This window comes from Zeus faber, assembly GCF_960531495.2.
Source record: "Zeus faber genome assembly, chromosome: 16".
In the NCBI taxonomy this organism is placed as follows: domain Eukaryota; kingdom Metazoa; phylum Chordata; class Actinopteri; order Zeiformes; family Zeidae; genus Zeus; species Zeus faber.
The window spans coordinates 7,652,352-7,668,127 of record NC_137202.1 but is presented as its reverse complement, the minus strand read 5'-3'; the positions used below and the strand labels follow the sequence as shown (position 1 = coordinate 7,668,127).

At 45.2% G+C, this 15,776-nt stretch overlaps 2 protein-coding genes across 2 annotated transcripts in view; both read left to right on the top strand.

Moving 5' to 3' along the window:
* The window catches only part of kndc1 (kinase non-catalytic C-lobe domain containing 1), a gene marked incomplete at its 5' end in the record, with an annotated part of 31,556 nt that extends 21,830 nt beyond the window's left edge, over positions 1-9,726 (top strand). Inside the window, 13 exons of the mRNA XM_080017038.1 lie at positions 317-410; positions 501-598; positions 735-922; positions 1,451-1,561; positions 1,650-1,794; positions 2,725-2,877; positions 3,749-3,964; positions 4,216-4,298; positions 5,121-5,241; positions 6,034-6,156; positions 6,567-6,626; positions 7,401-7,558; positions 8,365-9,726. Coding sequence (XP_079873164.1) covers positions 317-410; positions 501-598; positions 735-922; positions 1,451-1,561; positions 1,650-1,794; positions 2,725-2,877; positions 3,749-3,964; positions 4,216-4,298; positions 5,121-5,241; positions 6,034-6,156; positions 6,567-6,626; positions 7,401-7,558; positions 8,365-8,593 — 1,779 coding nt within the window. The 3' untranslated portion in view covers positions 8,594-9,726. The remainder of the gene's footprint in view (positions 1-316; positions 411-500; positions 599-734; positions 923-1,450; positions 1,562-1,649; positions 1,795-2,724; positions 2,878-3,748; positions 3,965-4,215; positions 4,299-5,120; positions 5,242-6,033; positions 6,157-6,566; positions 6,627-7,400; positions 7,559-8,364) is intronic.
* Positions 9,727-11,978: 2,252 nt separating this feature from the next.
* Positions 11,979-12,913, top strand: vox (ventral homeobox; the record flags this gene model as incomplete). The annotated part of the gene is made up of 3 exons (XM_080017037.1): positions 11,979-12,213; positions 12,305-12,537; positions 12,677-12,913. The coding sequence occupies 3 exons, from the start codon at positions 11,979-11,981 to the stop codon at positions 12,911-12,913; spliced, it is 705 nt and encodes a 234-aa protein (XP_079873163.1).
* Between the last annotated feature and the right edge of the window lie 2,863 nt (positions 12,914-15,776).

The window sequence follows — 15,776 nt, the reverse complement described above, 5'->3', positions numbered from 1 at the left end:
TATGTTGAACTTAGCCCTCGGCAGGAGAGGTGTTTACCATTTGCAAAAGAATAATAATGAGTTCCTCGCGCCGTGCGCTTTGATGCGTGGGACTATCGGCTTTGATGAGACTCTTCAGAGTCCTTCTCCAGTGGCCAGGCGCACACCTTCAGCGCCCGTCGTCCATATCCAGCACTTCCATTTCTGTTGTCATAGCGAAGCAAAGAATGCAACCATATACATCAGAAGCCACCCACAGGCTTCTTTTGGGGGGGTGGAGGGCCATTGTTTGGGGCGTGTGTCACGTGATCTTCTGTTTTTCTTCTTATTGACACAGGAGCTGCAACAGCAGCTGATCATTGAAAAGAGGAATCTAAAGAAAACCAGAAAGTTCTACCAGAAGCTGCTGCATCAGGAGCAGAAAAGCAAAGGTTTGGTCATTTTCTACAAGGCAGCTACGGCCGAGGTGGATTTTGAGATCTAAAAATGACGGACGGAGATAATTCCTGTATATCCCGCAGGTTCCGACACCAAGCCGATGCTGTCCAAACTCAAGACGCAGCTTGAAGAAGTGATATCCAAGGTGGAGTTCCTGGACTCCGTGAAGAAATATCTGGAGGTACCGACGGCCGCTATTTCACTTCCTTTTACCGATCTGCCTCCAACGCTTCCTGTTTCTCCACCTCAGACACTTCCCTCTCTACGTGGATGCGACTGTTTCTGTTTTGTGTTTGTTTTCGGGTTTTTTTGTGCAGGTCCTGAGCGTAGACCAGTGGGGCCTGGAGGTTTCCCTGCTGCCCTCCCTGGCTGCCTGCGGTCTGGAATCCTTGGCCCTGCGCCACCACCCCGACCCCTCGGCCGTTCTGAGCTTCGGGACGAGCAGAGGGAAAAGCGCTCTGCAGGCCGGCTCGCCCCTGGGCCTCATGGCTTACCTCTATGCCCAGTAAGGGTCACCACAGGGCAACCATGTTATACCATTATTAGCATCACTCCTTTTCATATCGATATTGAGAAAATCAAATATATCAATATTTCGGTACTATTGCAACTATTGGTGTTTTGATAAGATATTTACTGTAATGCAGCCATAAAGACATTTAACTTCATCACCATATTAAAAATCCCCAAATCCCAACTGATATTTAATCTCATATCGTGATATCGATATCATATTGATATATCGCCCGGTTCTAACCCCTATTGATCCCGGTTCATTTTATGAATCCTTCCACAATGTTTCTGACCACTCTCCGAACGAATGTGTTTCAGGGAATCAGGCCAGAAAGGTTTGTAGGCAAACTGAAGAATAGATGAGATGCTTAATGATCCTGTCTGTTGGAAAATGTGTGTATCCATGCAAAATTTAGTGCGTGCACTGCATTTTTTCATGCATTTTTTCATTTTTATAATCCACAAGGTCGTCCCAGAGTTTTCTGGGCAGCAATATAGGTTTTGTCCTCTCTGACTGTAGGAATGCCGCCCTGGAGGGATACATCCAGCAGTTCCTCTACACCTATCGCTACTTCTGCACTAATGAGGAGTTCCTTCAGTTCCTAATGGACACATTCACCAGTGCCGCCAGGTACGCAGTGCATCATGGTTAGGCAGCTGCATAGTCTGTTCCGGTTCCCTTGAGAGCCAATCCCCTTTTTTCTTCTGCGTTCCTGAAGAAGTCCAGACATATCAGGAAACAGCGTAAAGATCCTCTTCCGCACTCTGGACCTGCTCCAGGCTTGGCTCACGGATTACAAACTGGTGGCCTCCACGCCCAAATGCATTCTTCTGGCAACACTGGAGAACTTCCTTGTCACTGAGGTAAACCAGACAATGGCCCAATTTTTGTTTGACCCCACTGGGCATCTACCTGTACCCGTGCTCTCGTCTAGGTAGATAGACAGACAGATAGACAGATAGATAGATTGATAGACAGACAGACAGACAGACAGACAGACAGACAGACAGACAGACAGACAGACAGATAGATAGATAGATAGATAGATAGATAGATAGATAGATAGATAGATAGATAGATAGATAGATAGATAGATAGATAGATAGATAGATAGATAGATAGACAGACAGACAGACAGACAGACAGACAGACAGATAGATAGATAGATAGATAGATAGATAGATAGATAGATAGATAGATAGATAGATAGATAGATAGATAGATAGATAGATAGATAGATAGATAGATAGATAGATAGATAGATAGATAGATAGATAGATAGACAGACAGACAGACAGACAGACAGACAGACAGATAGATAGATAGATAGATAGATAGATAGATAGATAGATAGATAGATAGATAGATAGATAGATAGATAGATAGATAGATAGATAGATGGGTACTTTATTGAGAGCTCACATCACACACAACAAAAACAACAACAAAATAAGAGTGAATTTTTTATTTCTATTTTATTCAGAACTTGAAAAAAATACATCTGAAACATTATTTGCAGTAAGAAGAACAGTCCAGCCTGGTTAAACATCCCCCGGCCTGACTGATCACTCCGATGGAGCCCGCCGGAGGAGGAGTTGTACGGTGTCATTGCGGCAGGCAGAAAAGATGTCCGATAGGGCTCCTTAGTGCAACGTAGTTGTAATAATCTGTTGCTGAGGGAGCTCCTCTGCTTTGTCACAGTGTAGTGTAAGGGACGGGAGGGATTGTCCATGACAGCGTGTCAGTAATCCCCCCAAATGACGTTGTTTCCTTCCTGCTTGTTACTACTGCAGGTCATTCCAGTGGACAGCCGAGGGGAGACGCTGCTGTCTGTCCTCCATCGCTCCCCGGCGAAGAGTTGGAGCCGAGGAGGCGGCGGCCCGGGCGGCGTGGAGCAAGACGACTCTCTGTCCGTGCACTCACCAACTGGGGATCATGGGAGAAAGGTCCTCAGGCTTTATTTCCCATCGATTTTCTTATTATCCTTATTTTGCCAGGGGTAGAATCTTTGACCCCACTCGGGTTACGCTGAGTTATTATTTTTGCCTTTGTCCTTAATTTAGTCCTCAGTAATTATTTTTAGTTCGTGAGTCGAGGGTTCACTCGCTCGCCCACTCTTTTGTGGGAAGTGACTCTCGGGTCATTTAAAAGATTTGTTTGCTATGAATACAGTTCTGTGTGTTTGTGATGTTTGTAGTGTTTAAACTGGATAGCGGTGTGCCATGGGAATATCGCACTGTGAAAAGTATGCAATGGCAGGAAAGATGTGGAGGAACACTGGTCAAGATTCCAACAGTTCAGCAACTGCTCCTCATATTTGTACAATTTATGGTTCTATGGCAGATTTGTTAATGTCAAATCAATGAATCAAAAAAATTAATAAAATCAAATAAATAAAACCAGGCTTAAAGGTTTAAAAACATTTCGGTAAATTATTTATTTTGATTGAATATCTTCTGGAATACTATTATACTATATATACTATTATTTTTTATAAATATATATGTATGTATATACTATTATACAGCTATTCAATGAACCAACAGGGTATCTGTTGTTGATTCAATTGTATTTAATCAATTCAATTTCAGTTTTAAATAGATTAAATCAAGTCAGCAAAATGAATGCCTTGAATGAATTCAATTTCTTTTTTGCACCAAGATTTTTAAGGATTCCTCAAGCCTTTACTTCAAATGAAAACACAATCGGATACATTTATGATTCCAGAAGAGAGATATTGATAAAGAATTGGGTGTAATCCTTGCAGACGCCCAGGCTCTTTGTATGTGACTTTGTCCGTCACTTCTGATTGAGTAGACCTTCCAGTGGAGGATCTCCAGGGTGGTGGAGCCATCGGCGTTCAGTCCTAAAGAGGAGGCCTTCTGCATCGCTGCCATGCTGCCCATGCCCTGCTACAGCTCGCTGGTGGGCAACCTCTCCAGCGTCTCCCTGCGCGGCGAGGAGAGTCCCCCCTTCAGCCAGAGCGACTACAGTGCCCAGCACGCCGCCCAGCAGCTCACCCTGCTGCAGCAGGTCTGTGCATGACTGCATGTACATGCACGCTTACGCCCAAATACACAGCAAGCATACACACACCTTAGCACCCACCCAGGTAATAAATCCCCCCACCAACGTTAGTTTTTGTTGTTGTACTTATTCCTTTTGGCCACCAGGGGGAGACAAGCATCTATCAATGCACTGATTGGTACAATGTAAATTGCATAGATTGAAGAAGTTTTATTTGTCATTTCAAATTCTTTGTCATTTTGTCATTTAAAATGCAGGAAATATTTCAAGGCTGCCACCCAGTTCACTTCCTCAACTCCAGGACCCAAGGGGTCAGGGACACGCTTTGGAGCCCCAACATGTGAGTATTTCATTAACCTGATGGGCATTAGTTTCTTCAAAATCTTGATTTAACTTACTCTAACAAAGAAGAGACTCCTGCACACTGTATGAACTTGGAATTCAAATGCATGTATAGGATAAAGCAACGTTTTTGTCAAAAGACCTACCATATTGCCTGACTAAGGTCATTTGACGGATAAAGATATATAAAATATAATAAAAAAGGGTGCGGGAGTCTCTTCTTGGTTAGATTATTTTGCTGTCTTCCAGTTCTTCTTCTATGTACGTGTCCCTCTACATAGGTGTGCAAAGACCTTTTTTCACGATTCAATATACAATTTATAATGTTCAGCTGTGTTAATAGAATTAATATAGATATTAATAATGTATATAATGTATGATGTGTGTAATATGCATCACTAATGCAGTGGTCAGATAAAGCGAGTAATGCAGATTCGTTCTGAAATAAGACTACAATACAATTGTGTGCCAAGTGTACAATATGTGTGTAGTATTGTCAGAAAGGTGGAAAGTTATGGATTTAGAAAACCAACACAATAGCAATGAGTTGGAAAAGGGCTACAAACTCCAAAATACACTGAAATGAGCGATAAATACCGACCGCACAGGATATACATGGATAAACAGCCACTGATGTGTAAATAGAGAATATATACAGTATGTGCAATCCAGCCTCCTAGAAGTGTCATATAAGTACACAATATACATAAGAATACCAGAAATGTTCTTTCTTCCAGTTTCGTACAGAGTCAAGTGTATCACGGCTATGTAGAAAACATTTACGAACGTCTACTGAAGTTGTGTTTTCTCAAACGCTTAGGAACGTCTCTCAGCAAGTAGCGCCGGCGGAGGACGGCGGCTCCCTCCAGAAGCTGCTCGCGCACGCTGACAACGTCAGCAACTGGATCGCTGCCGAAATAGTCACGTGCGCCTCTGTCAAGGTGAGGCGAGGTGGTACGGATCAAAGCGACGCCGCCGCACGAAGCGCTGCGAGGGCGCTGCCACACAAGCCCCTTTGATGCGGCACTGCACGGGTTCCTGGTGCCGTCGATTCTGTGGTCCATGAAAAATACATATGTTTTTAAATTATATCTGCATTTGCAGGTTGAGTGTCTCACAGTTGACAGAGTTTACAGCTGTGGGTTTTATGGGACTAAAAGGTCAACTGAGGCAGAGAGCAACTCCGTCAAAGCGGTTTTTTTTTTTTGTTGTTTTTTTTTATACACTCCTGAACACTCAAGAACCTCAAGAAAAAGCCTAAACTGAAATTAAATCAGGGAACAAACTCTTTGAAATACAAAAGATTTTATTTTAAAATGATGAAGAAAATAGATTTTTCTCTGCTTTGAATTTATAGCTGATAAAGCAGGGCTAAAAATGTTATATACGTATATTATAATATATTAAACATGTGAAGATATGTAGAACGTAGACGCATAGAAAGCATTTATGAACCTACTGCTTATTTTTACCTGAATTAATTCATTATCGTATTGATTAAGTGGTATCTTGTATCATCTTATTTTAGGATATGACTTTAAGATTCAGAATGGTTGGAACTCAGAAAGAGAGCTTCATTATTGTCGGTGTCCCCATTTTCATAATTATCCTCTCCTTTGGTGGTGAGTCAAAAGCAGCTTTTCGCAGCACATTGACTCCCTACCTACTTTTTTTTAAATTTCTTCCTCTACCTCTACCTTTCCCTTGTCAAATGTTTGATCCTGACGGAGCAGGCGCAGGCGGCCCTGCTGACCAAGTTCCTGCAGATTGGAAAATACTGCTACGAGTCACGGAACTTTGGCACCGCTATGCAGGTCCTCAGAGGCCTGGAGAACGTGATTGTCAGGCAATTACCGGTAAGCCCGCATCTAATAAATGACTTTTCACACAAATTTGGAGCGTCTGAAATAAGTAATAAGCCTGTTGGCCCTCAAGCTCAATGTTATCTTCGCCTGAGAAGGGACTTGCGCGGTATTTAATTACTTTCAGAAATGAGAGGCACATTAACGTTAATGTATTCCAATTAGTCATAGGAAAAGCAGAGAGCACCAGAAGGAGGAATCTGTCCTGTGAAGTAGAGTAAAAAAAAATAAAAAATACTGCAATTAAAAGTCGTGAGTGTTAAGTCAATAAGGAGACATTTCCATATTTTCATCTGAAGGCAGGTTACGTTCATTGACTTGCCGGCAGTGTCAAAGCTGGGGTATAATTAGTCTTCATTTTGCAGCTACTAAATTAAACTTCCTTACTTTCCTCTTGCTAACAGGCTTGGAAACATCTGTCTTCCAAGGTGTGTGAGAACCTGGAGGAGCTGCGAGCTGTGCAGGTCCGTGCGTAGATGCACTGACGTATGCAGTTTGTGCACCTGCTAGTGTTGTTTTTGTGAGCATGTGTGTGTGTGTGTGTGTGTGTGTGTGTGTGAGTGTGTGTGTGTGTGTGTGTGTGTGTGTGTGTGTGTGTGTGTGTGTGTGTGTGTGTGCGTGCGTGCGTGCACACGTATGTGATGTGTTTGTGACTGCGGGCCAATCGCCATCCAAATGTTATCAGCTCACGGTGTTTCCACACACTCCCACCTGTCTGCGGCGCTGGGAACTCACCTTCAAGGAGCAAAAGACGCCATCGCTATCTCTGTGGAGGAGCCCGAATTCTTAAAAATACCTGTGTTGTGGGGATGGTGTGGTTGGAGCAGCCGCACCTGTCCTGGGTGTCTAGGTATTTGGGGGCCCAGGATCAGAGTGGCTGACTACCTGTTGTTTGTGAGTTGGTCTACCAAGCAACAGGTAAAACCCCCATCCCCACACACGCTCAGGAGAGAGGAGCCCTTGTCATGACACATGTCTATCTGCTCCTGGGCTAATTCCACCTAGCCAACTCTCTACAAGAAACTGTGTTTTCTCAACCCCATCGTCTGTGTCTCTATGCCGGAGGGCCCTGAAACTGCCACAATACCTCACGGAAATTGTGACGCGTTTGATAACCCAAAATGGAGTTGATTGTGAAAATGATTCCACTGGGTCGATCATCATGTCCGTCCCTTCCCTTTCCCTCACTGCTTGAAGATTATTCTCTCTCTCTCTCTCTCTCTCTCTCTCTCTCTCAGGTGTTCCTGAAGAGTGACGACCTGTGCTTGATGGGCGGGGAGCAGGTGAGGAGGAGGCCCACGCTGCCCTGTGTGCACATACTGGCCATGCACGTGCAGCAGCTGGAGGTCGGAGGCTTCACCCTCACCACCGGAGCCTACAGGTGGACCAAGCTCAGGTGAGCGAACATGAAAACTAATCTCAAACTAAAAGTCTCAGCAGCTGTTTCCTTTATTTTCAACATAATAGACAACTTCCCCAATAATTCGCTACAGAGGTAGAAGTTCACACAATTCAGCCTTAAATTGAAATCCTTGTTCTGGCTCCACCAAGCTGCCGCAAATTACCTTCCCCATCGATTCCCTTACTGTGCAACAAAGTCGTCCAAGTTGGGACGAGGACACTTTTCCCGGCGTCCTTCTCTTTCTGCTCCAATACGGTTGACCAGCTGCTGGGGTCAAGACAAGTGGCAGTTGGATGGTAATGACACAGCTGTTGAGTTTGGCCTGGCGCGCCGGCGCCGAGCATGGCACCAGATGGCGTGGGATCGGGGTTTGACTGAAAAGAGATCTCCCGGCCAGATGCTGAGAGGCACGCGCTTGTCGCCAGATGCCGGGGTCGGGGGAAGAGCAGGCTGAGGTAGCGACACAGCTGGTTACTGTAGACCCGGGGTTTACCGCAGCCACTCTCCAAATTAGGTCGCACGCGAAGCTTATGAGGCCATTACGTGAGTAGAGGGATGAGAAAGGCATAAGAGGAGGGAAGGACGCTGGAGAAGAGAGTAAGTCTGCTTCGGAATTGCTCCCCTTTGCGGTCTTTCCTTATTTAAATGGTTTCTTCCTCTTCTGCCTCCTCCATGCTGTCCGTCTGTGTTCCCTCTATCGTCTTCAAATTCCCTCTGATCGCTCCACTTTATCTACACACACACACACACACACACTCCCTCCTCTCCCTCACGTGCCCCTGTTTGTCGTGGGTCCGAAGGAGAATAGCCAAGGTGGTGAGCCAGGTTCACGCCTTCCAGGAGGCGCCGTACCCCTATGGCCCGGACCGGGAACTGCAGGCCTACCTCCGGCACCGTGTCGACCACCTCGCCGCCTGCGACATCCACCTCGTGGCTGCGGACAGCGACGCCAACTTCCAGCCGTCCACCGCGCGACACGGCCGCAGGATCCAGGACACGCTGCAAAGGGTCAAGGCCACCTTCCAGTGAGCGAGGGGAGTTCCACCCTGGACGCCGGATCCCTCTCCCCCACCCCACTGTTACACTGCCTGATGCACGCTGTGTCGGTGATTATATTCTAATTGGGGTAAAAACTACACAGGACATGAGCTTCGGCACCGAGCCTTCTCCGAGCAACGTTCCCTTTTGGTCAAGTCTTTGAACTCCTTATGATGAGGAAGGCCGGGCGGCGTTGTTTGGTCAAAGTGCTCAAGTTCTTCCCTGACGTTACCCTGTGATGTTGGGCTCCACATTCCCCCGCAGTGGTCACTTACAGCTGACACGCAGCGATCCCCTAATCCCACATCAAGGAGCCAGCGGCTCTTAGCTCTTGGTTTGGTTGCAGATCTTAGTTACTCCTCTACAACCCGACCTTTTTCCGATCATTTTTTATCACTTTAAGCAGGACCAGGTGACCAGCTGATTTCTCCATCTTGAGCCGATACAGTTCAATATATAATCATACTAGCGGTAAAGATGAGAGCACTCTGAAATACATGCCAGACTTGTCAGAAGATAGAATACAGATATTTGAATACAGGACTTTTTTTTGCCTAAACTAATTCTACAACACCGATGGTGTTTAGCAACTGCAATGTGATGAATAAATCGGCCATCAAGCGAATTTATGAGGGTTATTTTTTTTATATAAGGCATGTTATAATTGCATTCATTGTGAATCACATGTCAGGAGATGCAGAAGCTAGTTACTCTATCAGTTCAGATTACCCTATATTTTGAGAGGTGATTTAACATGAGGAATGGCAGTGACGTGCTATTTTAAAAATATGGCTGAGGGAAATTGGGAATGTCTATTTTTGTTTCTATTTTTCTTCCTGGAACACATTGGTAAAATGTGACATGCAGTAGCCTGAATAAAAGGAGTTTTCTCAAACTCACAGTTGCAAACATAATATTTTGCTTTGTCCAAATTGAGCCAAAACAATTCACGTCTATGCTGTTGTTTTGTGGGTTATGCTACATTGCATGTGTGATAGTGAATGTGGTGGTGGTCTTTTTCTCTATACCATTTTTTTTGGAGCAGAACCAATACGATACACAAACTGAATGGCTCCTGGGTACACTATTACAGAAAGATCTTTTCACAGATGTTCATGTTTTATAACGCTTTTGTTCAACATATTCTACATACAGTGCTCAGTATAAAAGCAGTAATATCGAGGGTAAAATTGTATTAAGTCATTTATTTTATTTGATATTTGTATATATATATATATTACATTTATGTTAAAAAAACGTTTTGTGGTATAAGCAGTATTACATTAATTAAATAAATTAGATTCACTTTACCTGAGTTACACCCAAGTTAAACATCCAAAATACAGCAAAATTGAATTTTACCAATGATAAAACGACACAAATATTTCCAAAAAAATCCTCCCTGTTTATAAGAATATATGATAAATGTAACAGTTTCTGGGTGTATTTCAAAAAAGGTACAACTGACACATATATGTGTGTGTGTGTGTGTGTGTGTGTGTGTGTGTGTGTGTGTGTGTGTGTGTGTGTGTGTGTGTGTGTGTGTGTGTGTGTGTGTGTGTGTGTGTGTGTGTGTGTGTGTGTGTCTATATTCAGCCAATCACTAATTTAAAACTAGTGATTGGCTGAATACTTATGAATAATGTTATATGGGGGGCGGGCGGGCGGGCGGGGGTGGCGCTGTGTGAAGGCGACTGTCCGGGGACCCCCCAGGAGGATCAGATGCTTCTACTGTTTTCTAACGGGACGGGGTGGGGACATCTTCAAAGAGCCCATGATTTGGAGCACAAAGGGTGGAGGGACTCCTGCCTCCACAGCGACAGATCGTCGATAAGGGGCCTTATCTGTATGGATAGAACTAAACGATCAATTTGGAGGCTTTGTGTTTACCTGCTGCAGAGGTTCCCAAACCCTTGAGGTTTGCGACGCTCCCGTCTGCGCGCTCTGTGGCATTTCATCTAATTTTAGTGGAATTAATGTGACGTAACAGCCGATCACTACGAATTTTGAAATACACCTATAACATACGAAAATACTAATATATATATATATTTTTTTTTTGCCAGTCAACACATGATCCTATGCAGGGGTGTTGTAAAACCGACCAAACGTTACTTAATCGTATCTGACAGACTATGCTCTGAATGTGATCATGTCACTGTCCTTTCTTCAATCTCCTCTTCTAACTGTTGAGCAATCAACTGGTTAGAAAACAAAAGCAAGACAATGCGGTTCCAGTGGTTTGGTGTTAACGCGTCTCGGACGCCCCGTGGAGCCCTGGCGCCAGTGATCCACCACCAGCGTTTGGCACCGGCCTCAGATCAGAGGGATTACAGTAGCAACGCAATTAAGGCTGATTGTCGCCCGGTTCAAATGCAAACACAACAAAACAAGCTGCGAGGAAGTCTGGGGAATCTGTGTGTGCCAACAAACCCGAACCCGATCTAACATTTACGAGGCCTATATGAATTACTATACACGTTGCTATTAATGCTCAATGCCCATTGATACGTACAAGATGTGTGCACTTTGTTAATCCATTCACCCATGTTACGCGATGTAATACGCATATTTAATTGATTAAAAATCATTGTTGGCCTCAAAAGTGATTTATCACTTAACATGTATTATTTGCCATTTTCAACCAAAACTCGTTTTGGAGCGACGCACAAGCTGCAGAACGGTTCGACTGTCTCCCGTCACGTGATTCACATCCATTGATTAAGGGCATCACAATCTGCAAATCTAAAACATTGATCAACTTAAAAAGAAATGCTTGTTTGTTAAACATTTCTGTTTTGGGGGTTTTCTCAACTTTAAATGCACACCTTAATTATTGAACTTTAACCCTAAATAAAATTGCTAATCCACATAAAAACGCACATGTTTACCACTCTCCCACCAAGCTTTCACACACAGAGAAAAAACGAACAAGCCCCTGATGTATATTTTTCTATTTGGGTGAAAACTCCACCAGCAAGAGGTTCCCTCCAAACCTCAGAGGTCTTCGTGAATTTGGTGGGAGTTATTTTTTTACACCTTTCCCTGAGGGGGCATTGTATTCCGCCAGCATTAAACTGACACAGATTGGATCTCCACCTCGGCTTGGCAGTCCTGTTTTGGGCCACAGTTTCTGCTGAGCTCCAAAGGAGGTTCCCACAGACATCGTGGCGCCAGGTCTTCACACATCCACAGGATGCGTAAAGACTTCAATAACGAGCCATTAAAAGGCCCAATCGGTGGAATCGATCGGGCGTTAATAGGCGTTTACAAATGCAAATTTCGGCAAGAGGGCCGGGCCCATATAAGAGCGGCCCCGCGGGGCGGACTGTCACAACACGCAGCTCGGACGCGGAGGGACACTTCGATCGCAAACATGGTGAAACACTTCTCCGTCGACTGGCTGGCGCAGAGCCACCACAGCGCGACCCCCCGACCCCATGTTCCCTGCATGGTGCAGCCGCGCCAACCGACGTCCTACGACAAGGATTACCTGCAGCCGAAAGCCAAGACGCCGACGCGCACGGAACGCGCGAAATCTGCGGAACGCCACATCCACGGGGAACCCGGCTCCTGCTCGCCCCTGCGCCCGGCCACCTGTGCGTCTCCGAGTAAGTACAACCTACCGCTGCTCGTCACGGGGGCCCGAAGCAAGGCCCGACCTCACCGCCCCAGGAGTCTCACAAGCGCCTTCCCTCTCAGTTTCAGAAATCAGCGAGTACTCTTCTGGGTACGAGAGCGAAGCGGCCTCCTCGGAATGCCCGTCTCCGGACGAGGGCAGCGAGGCCGACGGGGACGGGCCCCAACGCCGCGTGCGCACCAAATTCACCCCCGAGCAGATCAACAAGCTGGAGAAGATTTTCCGCAAGCACAAATACCTGGATGCCGGACAGAGAGGGAAGGCGGCTCAGAAATTAAACCTCTCCGAAACTCAGGTACGGTGGCGTAAAATCTGTGGGGAGGTTGTTTTATTATTATTTTTTTTGTTTTTTTGCTGGTACACAGTAGCAACGGTATATTTTCTGTTGCCGGCCACCCGATCAAATGGTGACGTTTCTCTGCCTTGTTTTCCAGGTGAGAACTTGGTTTCAGAACAGGCGGATGAAGCTGAAGCGCGACGTGCAGAACATGCGCGTTGAGTACCTGGCGCCCAGCTTGTCCGCGGTGATGTTCCAGCAGTTTCCCCCGGTTCAGCACCACGGACAGCTCCTCTACCCCGCCGTCACCCCGGCCTACGCGCCCTTCGTCCCGCGGCAGATGCGTCCCCACCAACCCCTTTATCGGGTGCCCAACAACCCACATTTCTACTGAGGACAATGCAATGAACTGTGATTCACACCACTGGAACAGAGGGTCAAAGAAAAAAGTGCAATCTATAGGGTTTTTTTTTTTTATTGGATCATGTCTATATTGGATGTAAATCTGTAAATATATTAATACATAGTATATTTATCATTGAATAAAAAAATATATTTACGATATTTGCTTCCTATTTTTTTCTCGTCAATACAAACTCAGAGAAGATCCTTTAAATTTGGCCTGGAAACGGGAGCACCAACCAAAGGCCCATTCACTAAAAATATGCAAAACACCAATATTTATTGGTTTTTTTTATTCATACGTTTATGTACCTGCGTTGGTGACATGGGTATGGCAATTTAACACGTATGACTGTCAATTCCACGGGGGACACTGGAGCTCAGCCTTCCAAGTGTCAGCCAAACTGATAAGCACGACATGATTGATGATATCTTCTATTGCAGGATTAGTTCAACATGAATAGATCATCCCGCCCTTCATCTCAGATTATCAGAGATTGGAGCGCACAGGCAATGCGTTCTTATCGCCATGTCATGTGCAGGTTGCTTGATTTGATCCCCCATATAATAATAGAGAACCTGAGAGTCAATCCACAGAAACAAACAGACCTACAGTCTCCTACATTAGATCATTGAGTGCTGTCAACAAATGCAGTGCACCCATAGTGTGATCTACTTAAACAGTTTTGATAAAGGGAAAGTGCCACATTGACAATTCTATAAAAAGGCTAAATGACTTGCTCTTTAATTAACTACTAAGTATAAAACATATACGTTTTTTGAATTAAAATCGGCGCCATATAAGTGTTGAATCAAGAATTTTAAACGTCAGGTTTGTCCTTTAAGTGTCTGCCTGGCAGCGGCTTCTCTGCATGTGAATGAGGTTACACCCCAATAGTACAGGCACAACCCCCCTGCGGTGATTTGGATCTAATACCTCAAGTCACGTCTTTAGCAGCCTGTTTTCCGGACTGCTTCGTTTTATTGTTTGTCTATTCTTTGTTTGTTTGTGGGGCGGCATCACCACACTGCCGCTCCTGCATCCCTTGCTTTGCGAGCGGGGCTGTGGCGCGGCACGGTTCCCCGGGGCCGGCGGACCTGCGTGACGTCATCAGACGTCACTATTGCCCAACGAAGTATCACCAGGAGCGTTCTGTGAGCCAACGTCTTCCCAAGCAGTAGGCACCGGGTGGTGGTTTTCAACCTGGGGCGTTCCAAGGGGTCCCACCAGGAGTCCCTCAAGAGGTTCGAGGGGGTGCCCAACAAGAGGAGATCAGATATGGTGGTTTAGAAGAATTCATGTATAATAATAAATATCCAATTAAACATCTTCTCAGATGGTGGTCCAAGGGACAAAATATTTAGTACAAAAACGTGTATCGTCAGAAACGGTAGGGATAATATCAAATGAGAAAAGTTTATCGACAAGAGGATACATATCTGAGAGCAATACAGAATGCCTGAGAACCTTGCTGCGTTATATTCCATCATATTTTGAATTGTCACATGTTTTCTCAATTTCGTGTTTTCCATTACACAGATAAAGACATTAACACCCCGAATTAATGCAGAATAGGCACAAATCGGTGCGTAAAAATTCACCAGAATGTCCCCCCATGTTCATGGTCTCTGTATGTATTTAATTATAGTTATTATTATTAATAATTTCTAAACCTTGGCTCCGGCCCAGCTGGTACTAGTCATGTACAATACAGTGCTACCGCACCTTTTTTTTTTCTGCAGATGAGTGCTCATACAGATCCTTATTACGATTTACAATGAAATAGTACAGCCCATGGGTGGTGACATACCGTATATGGAGCTACTAAACGATTGAGGAGCAATCCTAGATTCATAGAACCGCCCCTTGATTCTCATATTGAAAGATGCATCCGTATCGTTTTGGGACTCAAGGAGGAGTAAAAGTCGAAAGTCGAAAGTACCCCCCCCCCCCCCCCCCCCCCCCCCATGGTATCAGAAGTACTTCGTTACTTTCCGCCCCACCTGTGTCTCCCCAGAGGGTGCGCCTCCCCTCTCCACGGCGCTCTTTCATATGCGTGCCAACTAATTCTGTTTGTCCCGCGCACTGCGCCTCAAAGGCCTCTTAACGCGCAGATCATGGTCAACAATTAGTTTAATTAAGTCTGGTGATGAGTTTACACTGCGCCTGCCCTGGCTCCACGGAGTCTGGGCCGACCCGCGGCTCCGGGTTGCACAACAGAGTCGAAAGAATAAAGAGAGAGAGAGAGAGAGAGAGAGAGAGAGAGAGAGAGAGAGAGAGAGAGAGAGAGAGAGAGTGGGAGAGATTGCGATGGTGGAACGTCATCGCACAGGTGAGAGGCAGGTTGAACGCACTCGCAATGTTATGTGCATTTCTTATTTGGCGACCAACAATTAATGCTGTCTCCCACCACTGGAGGAATGTTTGATGGGGGGGGGGGGGGGGGGGGGGGGGAATGGGCTGAACGACACTTACAATGGCTTTTAATAATAAGCAAATATGTTCGACAACCCATGAATGGTGGTTTGAAGAAATTGCCCGCCAGATGAAAAATCACCAGAAAAAGATGTCAAGCATGAAGCTACATGAACAAATGTTGAATGAGAGCAGAATTAAAACTATGAACATGAATCAGTTGTGGTAGTCTAAAAGCTGAAATGTGCATTTGCAAATTTGTATCTGCAAAACACAAACGACTGTTCAAAAACGAGTCGTATGAGTCTATAAATACTGTTTCGGACGGCTGAGTATCAGCCTGAGTATCAGAATGTAAGATTGAAGGCATGTGTGTTCTGCAGAGGAGCACGGTCGCCTCAGCAAATGCACTTTCAAATTAGCATCAACAAACATCAAA